This window comes from Anoplophora glabripennis, unplaced genomic scaffold (genome assembly GCF_000390285.2).
Source record: "Anoplophora glabripennis isolate ALB-LARVAE unplaced genomic scaffold, Agla_2.0 scaffold922, whole genome shotgun sequence".
NCBI classification, from domain to species: Eukaryota; Metazoa; Arthropoda; class Insecta; order Coleoptera; family Cerambycidae; genus Anoplophora; species Anoplophora glabripennis.
Window position 1 is genome coordinate 10775 of NW_019416995.1, and position 16617 is coordinate 27391.

At 33.2% G+C, this 16617-nt stretch overlaps 1 protein-coding gene across 1 annotated transcript in view; it reads left to right on the forward strand.

Annotated features, from left to right (window-relative positions):
- Nucleotides 1-4165: 4165 nt before the first annotated feature.
- Nucleotides 4166-16617, forward strand: part of LOC108915344 (tyrosine-protein phosphatase Lar-like) — a 115755-nt gene continuing 103303 nt past the window's right edge. Inside the window, exons 1-2 of the mRNA XM_023455790.1 lie at nt 4166-4248; nt 8830-8979. Of these exons, the coding sequence (XP_023311558.1) occupies nt 4166-4248; nt 8830-8979 (233 nt within the window). The remainder of the gene's footprint in view (nt 4249-8829; nt 8980-16617) is intronic.

The following is a 16617-nucleotide window of genomic DNA, read 5'->3' on the forward strand; positions in this document are numbered from 1 at the left end:
GCGTGTCAATTTTTAACAACAAAGTTTTAGAACGCGACACTCAGGATTGCGCGAAAATACGCGCGATTGGAACGGGGCGCTCCAGTCGCTCACGATTGAGCCTAAGTGTAAAGATACCTAATGTGTACGGTGCAGATATATGGAACAGAGTAGTAATCAGTGCATCATCTTTAGGAAATTTATAATAACAGACACCTCCATTGTTGTACTCTTGATTTATCGGTTATTATTATATTTTAATTTCACCAGATTCAAATAACGTTTTGTATTTTATCTATAGGAAGCAAGTAAATAAGATACCTACTGTCAAAAATATGTGCGAGAAGAACAATGACTATTGTGAATTGGTAGATTACCAAGCCTGTCCATGAAGAACAGTATAGCAAAAAGAACTCCAACTAATTAGGTACCTTTACACTTACGCTCAATCGTGAGCGACTGGAGCCCCCCGTTCCAATCGCGCGTATTTTCGCGCAATCCTGAGTGTCGCGTTCTAAAACTTTGTTGTTAAAAATTGACACGCTCCAATCGCACGGTATTGCCTGCGCGGTGAAATGTGACATGATAACACGGCTAGTGTAAATTGAAAAGTGTCGAGTTTCTCGCGCGATAGTCGTGGCTCGTGGAGTGTTAAAAATTTCAACAGTTTTATAGACGGTTTGTTCTGAAATGGAGCAAATTATAAACAAAAAAAGAAAATTAAAAGTGGCTTTTTTTTTCTTTAGATTTAATCTTCCATAAAGATGGATAGGATTTATATAGCTCAATAAAATTTGTAATTGTTTCTTTTGACCAATATCGTGCATCTGCCATAGTCTATAAAAAAATACAAAAACGCTTACAAAAATGCGAATCCTAGGTAGCTATGTTTATATTAAAAAATTAAAAAAAGTACTTATCGCCTTTTAAGAGTAAACTCCACAAGACCGCGTGAAAATCGAAGTAAACTTTACCCTACGTGAAATTTCCGCATGAAAACAACTGGCGAAGTAATGCAAGATTTGACACAACTAAGAACCGCGCGATTATATACATTTACACTAACAAGCTTTCGCGTGTGATTGGAACGGGGCGCTCCGGTCGCTCACGATTGAACGTAAGTGTAAAGGTGCCTATTAAATGTTCCTATACCATTCATTTTAATAATTCTTCAACGCAATGATTTAAGTCGACACATAAAATTATAATAAATTTGGATGATATTTTTTACATTTAATAATTATAAGTTGCATATAAGTAGATGTGTTATATTGTTTAGATCATTTAGATAAACATAGGCACTATAAGTTTAATTAATTGATATACATTCTAATTTTGGCTCTTAAATACGCGTTATTATGTCAAAAAGTTACAGACCGTAATGAAGATTTAATTACATACTTCATTTAAAAACCAACAACCTTTTGAAATGAATATAAAATTACAAAATTTCGTGGAAATCCAATTCAATTGTTCACCGCCGTACACGTTATAGATAAGTATATATAATTATACGTCCTAAAATCTTTGTTTTGCACTTCTATACAAGTCGTTAGCAGTAGTTATATCATTTTATATATAATTCTAAGGCTATTTAATCCCACTTATCAACAAAAAATTGTTTATGAAGGGCACCTTGGAATGAAGTAGGTTTTTGCCGAAGGCTCACGGCTGACTAGACAAGTCCGAGGCAATTAATTTATGTAATTTTTTTCCAAGTAAAAACAATATAATTAAGATTTTCAAATAAATTTATGTTCAGTATAATAACAATGTGTTCCTACAATTCGTTTTACTCTTTTTGTATTTGTCCATTGAATTGATTAATTGTTTTTAATAAAAACTTTGCTGAAATTTTACAAATAATACATAGACCTCTTATTATGCCGCGGGAAAATTCATTCATCTCTCACAAATGGAGGTGCAGTCTGTAATTATTTCTTTGTCGCATTTTTTGTAACTCTTTCAATTTAATTGGGTATTTCTGTCACATTGAAAAGAAAATATCCTAAATAGATAACCCCTTGCACGAAAAGGATGAATCAAGCGGTTGATTTTATAAATTTAGTTGATCATCATTGAGAAAGTTGAACATTCTTTCCGATTGCATAATAACCACTACACAGTTAACGTTTCGAAAAGTTCCCAGTTTTCGTTCTCAAAATTTAAATCGACTTAAATTCAAATGTAAAACACATTTTTGTACTGTCGATCGAGACAATGTTATCGATAACTTTTTAAATCTGAAAGTGCGTAGTTGATCTAGATTGGAAAGGATATATAATATAACAGCTTAGTATCTTTGTCAAGCTCTTACATCAAAACTTGCATTAAAAAGAAGGTAGGTATGTATCAGAGCTGTCTGCAGCAGAAGCTTTTAACGTTTTGACACTTGTATTATTATAACTAAATCGTTTAAAGATGAATAGCGATGGAAGTGGTGAAGAAAACATTCCATTCGATATTAAAGAAGTAGCTGGTAATTGAAAAATCAAACACAGACATCAAGCGTATTAAGTCTACAGGTTGGGAAAGTTCCCATGGTACATCGGCCGTTATTTGAGAGCGATAAAGTAAGTCCTAGAAATCCGTGCAATAGACAAGGATGGTTACATTGAAGACGTTTCATAATCTGAATAGTCACTCCCACTTCTAATCCGAAACGGGCGGTGACTATTCAGATTATGAAACGTCTTCACTATAGCCATCCTTGTCTATCGCACGGATTTCTTTACTTTACTTTGTCGCTCTCATGTAAAGGCAGATGGACCATGTGAATTTTCCAGCCCTGTATATTCAATTCTCAAAAAAAAATATTAATACCCACGAAGAACATTGATATTAGCAAATGAAATTAATATCTGCTCTAAAGAAAAAATCTATGGGATATAAAATAAAGTTTTTAGTGGACGAGAAATAAACAAATTTTTAACAGAACCAATATTATTGATAAAATAAATACTATGATTCATAAATTGACTGGAACATTACCATTTAATAATTGCACTTTGCATAAGTGCACCTTCAACATAAATATTAATAACAAATAAGTTCTATTACTGTCAAATTATAGACGACAGCACAAAAGATATTGTACGTGATACAGAAAGTGTGTTTACAGGACTTGAGTTTTTCAGCTGAAAAAATAAATATGGACTCTTTCATTTTTTTTTACGAAATTACTTTCTTTTTCTAACATGCTTTTGTGTTTAATTACCGTTTAGCCAAGCCCGCACAAATTTTCGATTTTTGAAATTCTGCTTTTATAACAGATCGGCTGTTCTATGATTCTAACATTTAACGGTCTCCTAATTATATTCACAAGGTAGATGCTGTATATGCAGTCTTTAGAATTTTGTATCTTACTTCCCATCGAATTTTTTATATCACATATATTTTTTCAGAGATGCTAGAGACAGATATACAGAGACAGTATAACGATGCCATCAGATGATGAATACGTTATTGGGCTTCGGTAGGAGGTGATTATAAAGAAAAAAGCAGCAGTAGCGGGTTCGTTCTTTCATATAACTGATCGTAGGTTATGTTGCTGCTAAAGTGGATCGTACTGCAGTGTCTGTGGGTTAGTAGTTTATGTTCATGGCCTATTAAATAATCTGAGCAATAAATTCGTAGTTTGATTTTGTAACTTGAATATTTTTTGGTTTTGGGGTGATTGTATGGTGTTCACCCAAACCTGAAAGGTTGCAAATGTCTACTAAATGTACATTTTTCGCTGCTTTTTCAGTTTTAAATATGTGTCTTGATAGCCTGGCAATATGGCCCCACGTTGCGCTCCATATCGCGGTTTGAATTATCCTGGTTGTCGCTCATCTGTCATGGCCCAACCTTGAGCGCCATGACGAGGATTTTGCTTGTTTTGGTTAGCTCTCGGTGGAGTGGGCCTATTTTCTTTTCCCCTCAGCATCATGAAGGGGTTGTAAACCCTCATAATGGGTTCGGAAGGGACGTATCAACACCTGCTCGCTGGTGAAATGGGTCATATGTTTCCATTTTGACGTCGGGCCTTGTGATCGTTAAAGACAGAAACTGAGATTTATGGCCTTCCGCCATTGTGTCCTGGTTAAATACCTACAAAAGCCCATAGTTGACGTTCGATCGCCGTCGGAGTGGATCCGATTGTACAGTCCGGTTTAGTGTCGGCACTTTCTGGTCGGTAAAAACCATGCCCTTGACTCGTACGGCCGTCTCTGTGAAGTTGCAAGTAGGAAAGAAACTTAAAGGTGTTAATGCCTACCCTAAGGAATTGTGAGAGTGTGAATTTGAGATCATCTGGATGTGGAAATTTTCATAATTTTCGAGAGTGTGTCGAAAAATGTTCCTCTCCTAGTTCTCGTCGGCGACCTCGAGGGATGGAATGGTACACTTTCGATGGAACGGAGGACTCTCGGGGTTGATCTTCGCATCCGGGCAGTTCAGCGGTGGATATTTCGAAACATCGGTGATTTTTTGTGCAATTGGAACTATTCTCCATGCTTGACATTCCTATTTTGTAGCGGGAATCGCGTCATATATGTTTCTTTGATAGAAATATTGCTGGAATTCGAAACATAGGCGAATATCGTGGGGGTAGTTTTTGGCAACTTGAAAAGACCAGATACCACTTTTGTGCGTATGTGATTAATATTAACTACTAACATGCATATGGACTTATTTCTTTAGCAAATCTTATAGTAACATTATTAAATTACCTAATTAGCTTAGGAAGGAAAAGTATAATTTAGTTTCATAACACTGTGTCATTCGAACAAAATTATTATGCAAAGTTTAATAATTTCAGAAGTATTGAAGACCAATATCGTTGAGCCAAGTGATATGAAATAAACTATAAAGAGGAGGGTATTAAAACGTGACTATATATTTGCAGCCAATATCAATAATCTCATATTTCATTCACGACAGAGGAAGAAATCTATAACTCATAAAATTAATTATCGACAATTTAACTCAAGCTGTGCAAATAAATTGCCGCATTAACAATAAGTGAAATAATGTACGTCCCTCCAGCAAATTCCATCTAAATCATAAATAATGCATCGGAGAACAGTCGAGAGACGATAGCTTTTTTCACTTATTTTAATGCTCAACCCTGGAAGGGAAAACGAATAAAAATGACAAATAATGGCCGGATTGCTAACCGTATCGGCAGATCTGACGTTTATCGCGCAAGATTTATCATCGCACATGAACGATTACTCTAGATAAAATCTCAATTAGTAAGTGTAGAAAGTGAACAGCATGCATGCTAAACGGCTTGCCGGTTTACGACAACTGCGGGACGGCTGAAAATAGGCTGCCCGTAGATACGCACCATTAACACAAATACTGCGTACTAGAAGTGCAACCAAAGTTTTTTTTCCTACTTAAAATGATCATATTTTCATAAAGAGTTTTTATTTATTTATTTGCTTATTTATTTTTTGACACATCAACCAACAGCCAAAGGGCAGTTGCAGGTTGAGAAGACAATACGATGTTAATTCAACAAAACAAAGGAAATAGATAGTTGAAAATTGAAATATTGAATAAATCATTAAAGTATAGTCTTTTCGATATCAATTGAAAAACCAAGAGGATGACAGTATGTACCAGGTTCGATCGCTGATGTAGCAACTCGGCATTGAAATATTTGAAAAACTTGTTCCAATATTTATTTAGCCATACCCATATACAGATCTGGTCGAACTAAACGTACAGGTGGTAGAAATCTATACGCCCTGTTGAGGGATAGGCGTGCGGCGGGCAGACGGTGTTACGCACTGTTGCTCTGGTCGACTGCCTCATAAATTTCAGTTGTCGACAAGTCGCCTGGCAGTGCAATGCAGCAATGCGGAATTTGGTGTGATTCAAGTAATTTTAATTTGTTATAGGCAACTTCTATTAATCATTCATATTACCATGGCGAAAGGGAGATATAAGAGGGATATTAGGTTTACTAATATTATTACAACATGGCATTTTGGAGACCTTTTGAAACGGATTTTATTTCTGTCCCCTAAAACATATTTGCTCGTATTTTCTCATTTGAGGGTTGTTTAAGAGGAACGCGCCATTATATTATTATATTGATGGCTCAGGGAGAACCTCATTGTAAGAGACATATAATTTCCAGTTTAAAAAATATTGTATTAGGCAATAACGTAACCAACTATCGAAACAATTTCCAAAATGACTTTAACTATTTAAATTAAATAAATTTTTGGACACATCAATATTAACAAAATGGCATTTTAGTGTTAAACTAATCCTCAAATAAAAAAAATCAAGAGACATATCTTGTTTGCAACTGAAGAGGAGGTTAGAAAAAATTGGAAAAACCACAAGACACATTATCAGGAACAGTTGATACGTTTTCGTGGCTGTTTTACCGGCTTTAAAACAGAACTTGATTGCTGTACGCTATTTAATGTTGTAAATTAATCACAAAAAATTGATTTTCCCTCATACATCAGTACCAATACTTACACCGAAAGAAAGGCGTTTTATCCTTTATTAGAATTCTATATACCATTATAAGACCATTGTATACCATATGTAACAGTTAAACAGGTGAATATTGGATATAAAACGCGTATTGCTAGCACAGTTGTATAGTGACTATAAACCTTATTCTTTATTAAATTATTGTATAACTAGTATACGTTTTTTATACCCTTTACGAAATAATAGCAATAACTGTTATTAAAGTGTTCCATATCGTTATTATGTTAGTACTGGTTATAAGTTTTATAATAATAAATGTATTAAACTGTTGTATACTATGTATGAGTTAAAAACATATGTCATTAAGTTTTCAGAAATTTTATTGGATAACTGTAATTACAAGCTAAGGTTCTAATGTAAACATACATAAAACATACTTTTAAGCATTAAAAATGATGACAAATCACTCCCAAAACTGTCCAGTTTATTTTCTTAGCAACGATGCACCCGTATTTTCTTGTATTACATGAGAATTTGCACTATAACTCTTCCACCTTAAGAATGAAGCATCCCCAGAAAGGTTGAGTTTCTTTCCATTTAATTTTATTTCCTCTGGTTGATTGACTTTATACCCATGGTCTTCTTTGTCACCGTTAACCTTCTGTTCCTCCATCTTATGTAAAACTTAACATCAGAGATTTCAAATAGGACCTACAAAATAATTTTTAAGATTTAGACAAGATTTACATTTGAAAAAACAAAACAATTACAAGCCATAAAACAGTTAGATACTTACATAATAATTTTCCATTTCACACAACACGATATGATCATGTATCCCACAAAACATGTGCATATACTGTCCATTTTCATCAAACTATAGACGTGTGTAAGTCGATGCACAGCGGACTGTCGGAAAATTTACGATCATAACCGATTTATGCACCGAGAGGTGACGATCACTTAACCATTATAAGATGCGTTTTACACGTTAAAAACGGAAACATATTCAGTATAAGAACGAATAATTCTGCTAATACAATTGTTATATACAAATTCGGATACTGGTCTTTATACAACAAATCTTCCCTACTATACAACTGAAATATAAAGTCTATAACACCTAATAATGTATAAGTAATTCATTATAACCTGTATTTCATAGATGCATAAGGTGTATTAAGCACCTTCCAGTTAAACTGATTGAATAATGAGTATGGAGATGATTGCTTTTTTTTAATAAAAGTTGTATATTGGTTATAAAAGTTTTAATATGCGCTATACACATTATTCTAGATAAACAGTTTAATAAGCCCATTTCTTTCAGTGTACGTTCTATAATAACAGTGTCACAGGGAAATTATTGCGTGGGGTGTATCATCGCAGATGTTAAGGGCTTTTGGTTACGTGACTACAGACAAGTCGCAGATATTGGAAATAAATAAAAATATCAACTTGTCTCGTCAGTATTGTCAGAAATATATGATGACAGCATTTCTTTTTTTTACCAATCTACGCAATGAACTATTTTTGAGAAATGTGTGCAATATTTAGCTTTATAGATGTTTGTTATGTATTTTATATTTTTGAGTAAAAAAATCTAAACATATGATTACCCTAAACTTATACACTTAGTCATTCTTGTCTTCTGCAAAAGAATACATTTTACATAATGACATGCGAACAAATTACAAACCTGTAATATACGATTCACACGCAAGCGATTATAAATATAAACGTAGATACTACATTTTAGATGTGTTGAGTAATATATTGTCACATATTGTATTACATGTTCTGTTTTATCTATGTGCTAAATATTTCTGGATATTGACACTTAAAATTCAATAAGTTGAGTTAGTAAATATAGGGTACCTATACAATATTCCGTGTACATAAAACTGCCACAGATTCTTGGGGTCAATGCGCAATATGCAAAAAATGTGTAGGTATATGCAAATTATAAACAGTCTTTGAAATGATGTAGTATAATACTCTTCAAATAATAATAATTACAGAGATTCAAATTTGATAGTCATAATTCACAAAATTATTATTTTTTGACTGAAAATAAAATAAGAAGCGTTATTAATATAAACAATTTCAACAGAAAAAGAAAGAACCTATCTTTATGATAAAATCAAAGTTGTCAAATTATCTGCGAAAATATATGAGGAAAGTTGAGGGTACATTTTCAATTTCGATTTTGAAAACATAACGCTTACGAAGGGCAGAAGAGGTTTTATTAAAATTTTATAATTGCCGTCTCTGAAAACCCGATGCTGCCAAAGTCTACTTTTTGTTAGAAGAAAATGATGCTGTTGCAAAAAGATGATATTAGATAGATTATCCCAAGTTATAAGTACCGAGTAAGAAAATTTTTATAAGATTATTTCAACATTTAAGAGATTACGGCAGCTTTGGACGACAATACGCTAATTTTGGACGGGAACAAACTCAGAGTAAGAAACCTGAAATTTTAAATGGCGTGGAAGAGGATCCTAGTACCAAGATTAGCCACAAGATTTCACGTGTATCAGATGTTGTAAAAGTAAGGTGAGTAAATAGATTATTATTTACTTATTCTTGTGTATTTCATTTATCAATGTCGATTACTGCTCGAGTTTTTTCCTAGAGTACTTGTTAAGTACTGTTTCATAGTTTATGTTATTTAAAAGAAATAAATTTTCGTTTTTGCTATTTTTTTTTTATAAAATCTGTTATTAATAACCTTTACATTAAATTATGAGATTTTATAACAATGCATACCGCAGTTCCCAAGTGTGCATGCGCTGCCGTTCATCACACCGGCTTGTCCAGCGGCGAGGTATGAAAACGACAAAAAAAAACGTTAAAAATTGCAATTTGCACAACGAAATTTTAAAAATCAAACTTATGATAAGTTTTTCTAAAAGTCAAAGGTAGCCTCCATATAAAAATGACCCCCATTTAAAATTACACTCTGTATAATATGTTTCTGAGCTACCCTCAAACACATTTTATTTTTGTTTAACTTCAATACCCCGTAAGGCTCTTGCAACATTTTCGAAGCTTTATATCCTCGGACTTTGTACACACGCATTTAATCACTCTGTATCTATTACAAATAAGTTGAAATGTCATAGAAATATTTTATGAGTTCATGATTTTTAATTATCTTCGTATAATGAATGGTTCATATTTTGATTGTCGTGATTCATTTCATTTTGAATTTCATTGAATTGACGTTACTGTTTTATCATCATTATGTTGGAAGTTATCATTATATGTATATTAAATAAAACGAAATGCATCAAAACCAATATGCGCCCCACAACTCATTTGTATTGGCACAATCGACAAGTAGGAAACAAACACATCACATTAGCATAATGTGAAAATACATCATGAATGAATTTCGCCTTAATGTTTTATGATTCTTTTTGAACACGTCAAAGGCCGTAACGCTGTTGTGGCATTGTGTACAACGTTATGTCATCATGATTTCCTACGGCCCATTTTGTAATTCCTTTTGCGGAGCTGACAGAAACCACCAACGTAACGTCAGAGGTGTATCTATTGTTTTATTTCTGTAAGAATAATTAATAGGTGTAAACGCATTGTGGGGAACATTCAGCGTTACATCATTTCTTTTACTTAACAATAAAATTTGGACTTATTCTTAAAATCACGCTTTTTGTTAACTTATGTTGTAGTACCTCCTTCACATTTTTTTTAAATGACTTGGTGTTTATTAACAAGTCCGGAAAACCTTACGAGGCCAAAAGTTTTCTATTATTTCTTTATAGAAAATTACTTCCCTACTGGGAATTACAAATTCCAATCATATGTGTATAATATTTTAGAATCATGTACTATAAGAAACTCAGTCTTGTAATCCTTCAGTTCCCGATAGATACAAAAAATTTCTATGCCCTGAAATCTGCTACAAATTTACAATTAGTAAGATCTTGCTGTCTTAATTTACTTGCAACCTTTAAGTGTTGTTTCCTAGCTGATTTTCCCGAATCATTCGCAGCTGTATTCATAGAGTTACGATGTATCATGATTGCAGCGAGAATCTTTTGCTTGCAAGGTCGTATCCAAAGACGAATCTAATAAATTTAAAGCAATGGTAAATTTATTTTGGGCTTTTGGGGAGTAGAGGATTTTTGGTATTTGTCAGGAACTGCGGGGTTAAGAACAGATTTTGTCTTGATATGTCCAGGGTATATCTGCAGTATTGGGCGAATATTGTGTGCAGTATCCGTGGGCTATGAATTTAAATTCATGGTCTATTAAATCAGTTCTTATCAATTACACAAACCAACAAAATTTAATTTTTTTTTTAGAAGCATAAACTTGAATATATATTTCCGAAGGATTTAGGTGCGCTGAATCCGAATCTGGCAGCAGAATTGCTCTATCACGTCAGGTTTTTGAGATATCCTAACCTAAAAGTGCAAAAAACACTGTTTTTCGTCATACTTGAGGTAATGCCATCTATTCTTTTTCAAAAAACTAATACATTTTATCTAAAAGTACAAGGCTCCCTCCGCCGTTGAGTTTACTCAAATATCTTTTTTTTTTCGTTGAGATATGTATCACATGTTGAAATTTTTGAAATTTTTAAGTTTCTCAGTTTCTTAATATGCGAAAATCTACTAAGGATCCCTTAGACATCAAGCAGTCGATTGCAATTCAGAAACTTCATACCCATACGGTTTCTGGATTTAAAATTGGTCGGCTTGGGGTTTGTAAGCTTGGAGTTTGTAGGTTCGGGTTTTGTGGGATTGGGGTTTGAGGATTGGGGTTTGTGGGTTTAGCGATTGTGGATTTGGAGTTTGTGAGTTTGAGTTCTTTTGTATTGAAGGTTTCTGAGTATGAAGTTTCTGAACTGCAATCAACTGTTTGTCGTCTGAGGGATCCTTAGTAGATTTTCGCATAATAAGAAACTGATAAACTTAGAAATTTCAACATGTGATATCTGAGATATCTCAACGAAAAAAAAAAGATATTTGAGCAAACTCAACGGCATTCGAAAGAGGGAGCCTTGTACTTTTAAATTATATGTATTTTTTGTTTTTTTTTTTTAAGAATAGATGGCATTACTACATAACCTCAAATATGACGAAAAACAGTGTTTTTTGCACTTTTAGGTTAGGATATCTCAAAAACCTGACGTGATAGAGCAATTCTGCGGCCAGATTCAGATTCACCGTACCAAAATCTTTCAGGGATATTACTGTGTCTGCTTCTTGACCCTTGTTGACTAGTGTTATCTGTCTAGAATATAGGATGCACGGATTTCGAAGTCTTCAAGCTATAAATTCAGTCTGAGTTTGTGACTTGAATCCAATAAATGAAGAATTTTAGCCGATTTTTAGGTTTTTTAGGAGAGGTCTTCTAATTCCTTTACCGATGGCGGGCCTCTCCAAAGGGTTAGGGTTCTGAAAATTACTGTGATTAATGTTGACCCTTAGGTAACGTGACCATTTATTTTTTTACCTCAGAGCGGGACGCCCTTAAAATTATTACTGTTAAATTAAAAATAAAACGTTTTATACTATAGTTACGAATAATATTTTATTATACCTTATTACATTTAATATACAGGGTGATTCAGAAACATAATAAAAATCTGGATATACAGAGGACCCTTACAAATACAATTTTGTAAAGAAAAAATCAAAAAGGGCAGTTCGAAAATGATTTAAAAATACACTTCTGCACGGCACTGGAAACTGGTCCACTGTAAAACCTGACCTCGCACAATGCGACCGGCATGGCGGTGTGATAAAAACGGACAAAAACTTTCGCAAGGAAAGAAATATGTAAATAGAATTTTATCGCACTTATTTTATATCGGCAAATTCAACTACTTTTGCCTCTATTAATTAATACAATTAATTTGTTTTTAAATAATAAAATCATTTGACATACCCGATGTTACAACAACAATTGTTCAAAATTTTATCCACCAACGTGTAAACACATTTGGGTCCGTCTTACTCAGTTTCTACGAACTAACACAAATGTTGTCTTGCTTCACCATATCACAAATGCTTCACCATAAATTAAAACGATATCCATCAACTCCGAGTTGCTATACACGCAAACCATTTTTGACACTAACTACCCATTTTTGACACTAACTACTAAAATAACTATTGTAAACACCACATATAACAGGTAAATACTATTGCAACGATTGCAAAATCCGATTTCAGTATTCGGAGTCGCTGAGGCCACGTGGCTCTCCACGCACATTGCGAATGACGTAAAGACTACAGTTGTCCAGCTATGTAGTCATTGAATGTACTATAACTTCAATAATTTTTTTCTCAGAAACTATAAGGATTTTACAATTTTCTTTTACGATATCCCAAATTTTTTTGGATAAGTTGTGAATCACCCTGTATATTCAATATATTATAATATTATATTTTATAAATAATATTTTATAATATTGGTACCTACTTATGAAATGTGTAATGATTAAAAATGAAAATAAGAACTAATCCTGTGCTGTTTGGTGGGCTGGCTTTTTATATTTTTCGGATGAGCAAATTTTCTTTAATATATCAGAGCTTTACTTTTTAAATATGAATGGAATTGTTGGCATGACTTGTTGATGTTACCCTTTGTTATCAAAATGGCTTTTAACACTGGGACTCCTAATTGTGTTTTTTCGCTAGTCCATACTTCATTCATATGGGAAAACACTCTTTGAACTAGAACGTTACTGCCAGGCAGACATAAAATGTACTCAATTATTATACGAAAATTCGTGTATTTGAGGTTATTAGTGTGAAAGTGTTTGAATACTTCCATCCAACGATTTTCAGCAACAATGTTCTCAGAGTTCCATTCTGTTATTTTCTGAGCTGTAATATATTGGAAATCAATGAAAACTCGTCACACACTCCTGAATCTTGGCTGTTACTAAGAAATCCCTTTTCCATTAGTAAATCCATCACACTTTGAATTTGTTCCCATATGGGGACCGTAGTCAGGTTCTTCAACCGGTACATGCTGCTGTTCCGTTCCTGCTAGAAACAATACACGTGCGGTATTACGGACCTACAATTATGGCGGGGGCGACAAGGTTTCTTGCTTGCTGCTACGCTTTTGTCTTGTCAAAGCGGGACATTTTTAGGTATTTTGGGGACAGCAGGACATACAGCAATTTTCGCAATATTTGGAGGGTATGGTGAACATTTTGACGTTTTTCTGCGCTGTTAGCGGTTTCTGTGCGATGATGGGCATGCATCCTTATCGTTGTCCTTTGGCGGCAATAAGGGCTTCGTAACGGTTTGGCGGAAGATTTTGGAAAGAAAGGTGAAATTTATTGATCCTGCGTGGTTGGGGCGGTGTAGCGCTCCGCCACATGCACGTAAGCATCGTATTTTGGCGGCAATTGTGGCTTTACGGGGGGAAAATACCAGACATTTTTAAAACATGGGTGAAAAAGTGGTTTCCCGCCCTGCGTTCTACAAGCTGTTTAGTAAGTTGTCTGCGATGACTTGTCTACGGATTCTTGTTGTTTTGTCGGAAACTGCGGTTTGTGGAGGTCTTTTTAGAAAACGGATGAAAATTTTAGAAACATGCTGAGTAGGAAAAAATAATAATAAATAATAAATTACCCTTTGCGTCAAAAGGATTGGTCGAAGGCGAATAATTATCTACTTCCTTAGTATGTGATATTTCTAGTTAGACAAAACTAAGTATACCGATACAATCAACCCTTTGATTGATCCTTTTGGGGCAAAGGGTTATTTATTATCTCTTGTCTAGTGTGGGGGAAACACCTAATTAAATAAAAAAGAAGTAAATATTCTTTTACTGAACTTTTACTGAGTAAATCCTTTTAAGGTGGCCATATTCCTGGCCGAGAAATAGTGAAATTTCTGGCGTAAGCACAAAAATAAAATTCATTGTTACCATTTAAATTTACTCAAATAAAATAATAACTAAAAAAAAAGCGTTTGTAAAACATGCGTTTGCTGTTATTCTAACCCCACATTTTAAGAAATATTTTCACGTACTTATAAATAAAAGTAAACGATTTTATATGTAGGACTAAGCAAGTAAATGTTATAAGAAAATTTACATATGGAATTATATATAAAAAAGTTTGTATTTTCGTAGATTTCAGTACCTAAAACCTTGATGGTTTGATCGTTTTTTGAACCTGTTTATTCGTTTTACTGCGGCGTCTTTGAAAATACTCAGGTGGCATGACATAACATTCCTATTAGATTATTCAGTTATTAAATGTTTGAAATTATTTGTCTTTGCGGAAAACACTATTTAAAGAATATGGGATCCTTAAAAGGATGTTTTAAAATGGCTCAAAAAATGTGTCTAAAAATAAATAAATAAGTATACTCTAATAATTAAAATTATTTTACACACCACAGTCCCACAGAAAAAACGGAAATAAAATGGGCCACAAATACCTATTTTACACCTTAAATTAGTTACAATGTGTTTGTTAAAAAATAATGAATTGTAACCTAGGCATTTTGTTGTTGGCAATATACAGACACATACATCAAACGTAATACGTCTGTTTAGCATCGATTATACATCACAAAAACAAAATATTGGCCTACACAGGCCTCTGAATAAGTGTCATGCTACCATAAATTTAAAATAGAGATAAATTATACATGATAAATAAGTAGTGAGCGCATACGGAAGTAATACCTACAAGTGTAGGAAGCAGAACTACTACTTCTTTGTAGGAAATTTATAATCTCGCAGTTGATGATCCATACATGTAATAGAAACTGTCTTACATATATATCTTAATAAGACACTTAATAAATTGTACGGCAATGTAGAAACTTGTAGCGGTTAAAAATGAATAATGAACACATTCAATCTCGCATTAAATTCAAGAAGGAATATAAATTATTCCTGTTTGATACTAAATTAAGAGGATATATTATATGTTGTTGAAAGGTATAGATAGTTGTTACTGTAATAATTGTTTATTGTAATAACGTGCAAAAAATATCTACTATGTTGCGTTGCTATACCCAATTTATTTTTATTGAAATTAATAGAATTGAATTTTTATTGAATTGAATTTATTTTATTTTTGTTTAAAAAGAAATTTTCGTTTTATAAAAATATGCTGATGTTATTTCCGGTCACTTACTTATTTTATTCTTACTTTACGAAAAAAAACCGAAAGAACACTTCTCATGGCAACTTTTTACCCTCTATCGAATGGCATAATCAATTTTTATATGTAACTTTTTGTAACAGCAACTGTGAAAAAGCGAGATGTATTTGTATGAGTATCCTGAAAAAAATTAGATCGGAATTTGTTTGAATTTTGAGCACTCGAGAAATCTATAAATAACTATGGGCACGGGATTAAAACTATTGTAACGGGTGATGCTAATAGTTCACAGAGTCTAACGTCACTTAGAGTATGAGATAATTCAATAAACATTAAAATCTAAACAAAAAATTTGGATAAATTTGAAGCGAATACATTAAAGATGAATTTATCGAAACAAAACGTCTGAATCTGGTTCGGCCTGAGGCAGTGCAGTATTGAGGGTCATGAAGCTTGCAAAAAAATAAAATATCCAGGGTCGTATTTAAAAATGAAGTTGACGAAAAGTTACATATAAAAATTGATTATGTCATTCGACAGAGAGCAAAAAGTTGCCATGAGAAAGTGTTGTTCTTTTTTCAATATCACCTCAAACAAGGCTGAAATGAAAGAAAAACCGATTTCCAAAATGTTGTTTTTTTTTTCAAATATTTCGAAAACTAATCATGTTAGCCTTGATTTTTTAGAGCCATAATGTTGGTCCCATGATTATGCAACTTTGCCCCTATTTAAGCTGGTTCGTATGTCTTACCGTTTCTGAGGCCTCTGTAGTGAGAAGCGAATTTGTAACAGCCTGTATATCCTATAGTATTACGATTTTCAAATTTCAAAATTATTTAAAGTATTTTGACATTTTTGACTACAGGTGTTCAAATTTAATCCTTAAAAATCTGCGATATTTTAATTTCTGTAACTTAAGTAGCGACTAATATGAAGTTCAGTATGTTTAATGAAATGTCTACTACTACTGGTAAATTTTAAATATTACAATTATTAAAGCTAAACAGTAAAAATGATTTTAGTAATATTTTTGTTAAAAATTGATGCAATTTTGTTACCTACCGAATGTGGTAAATATT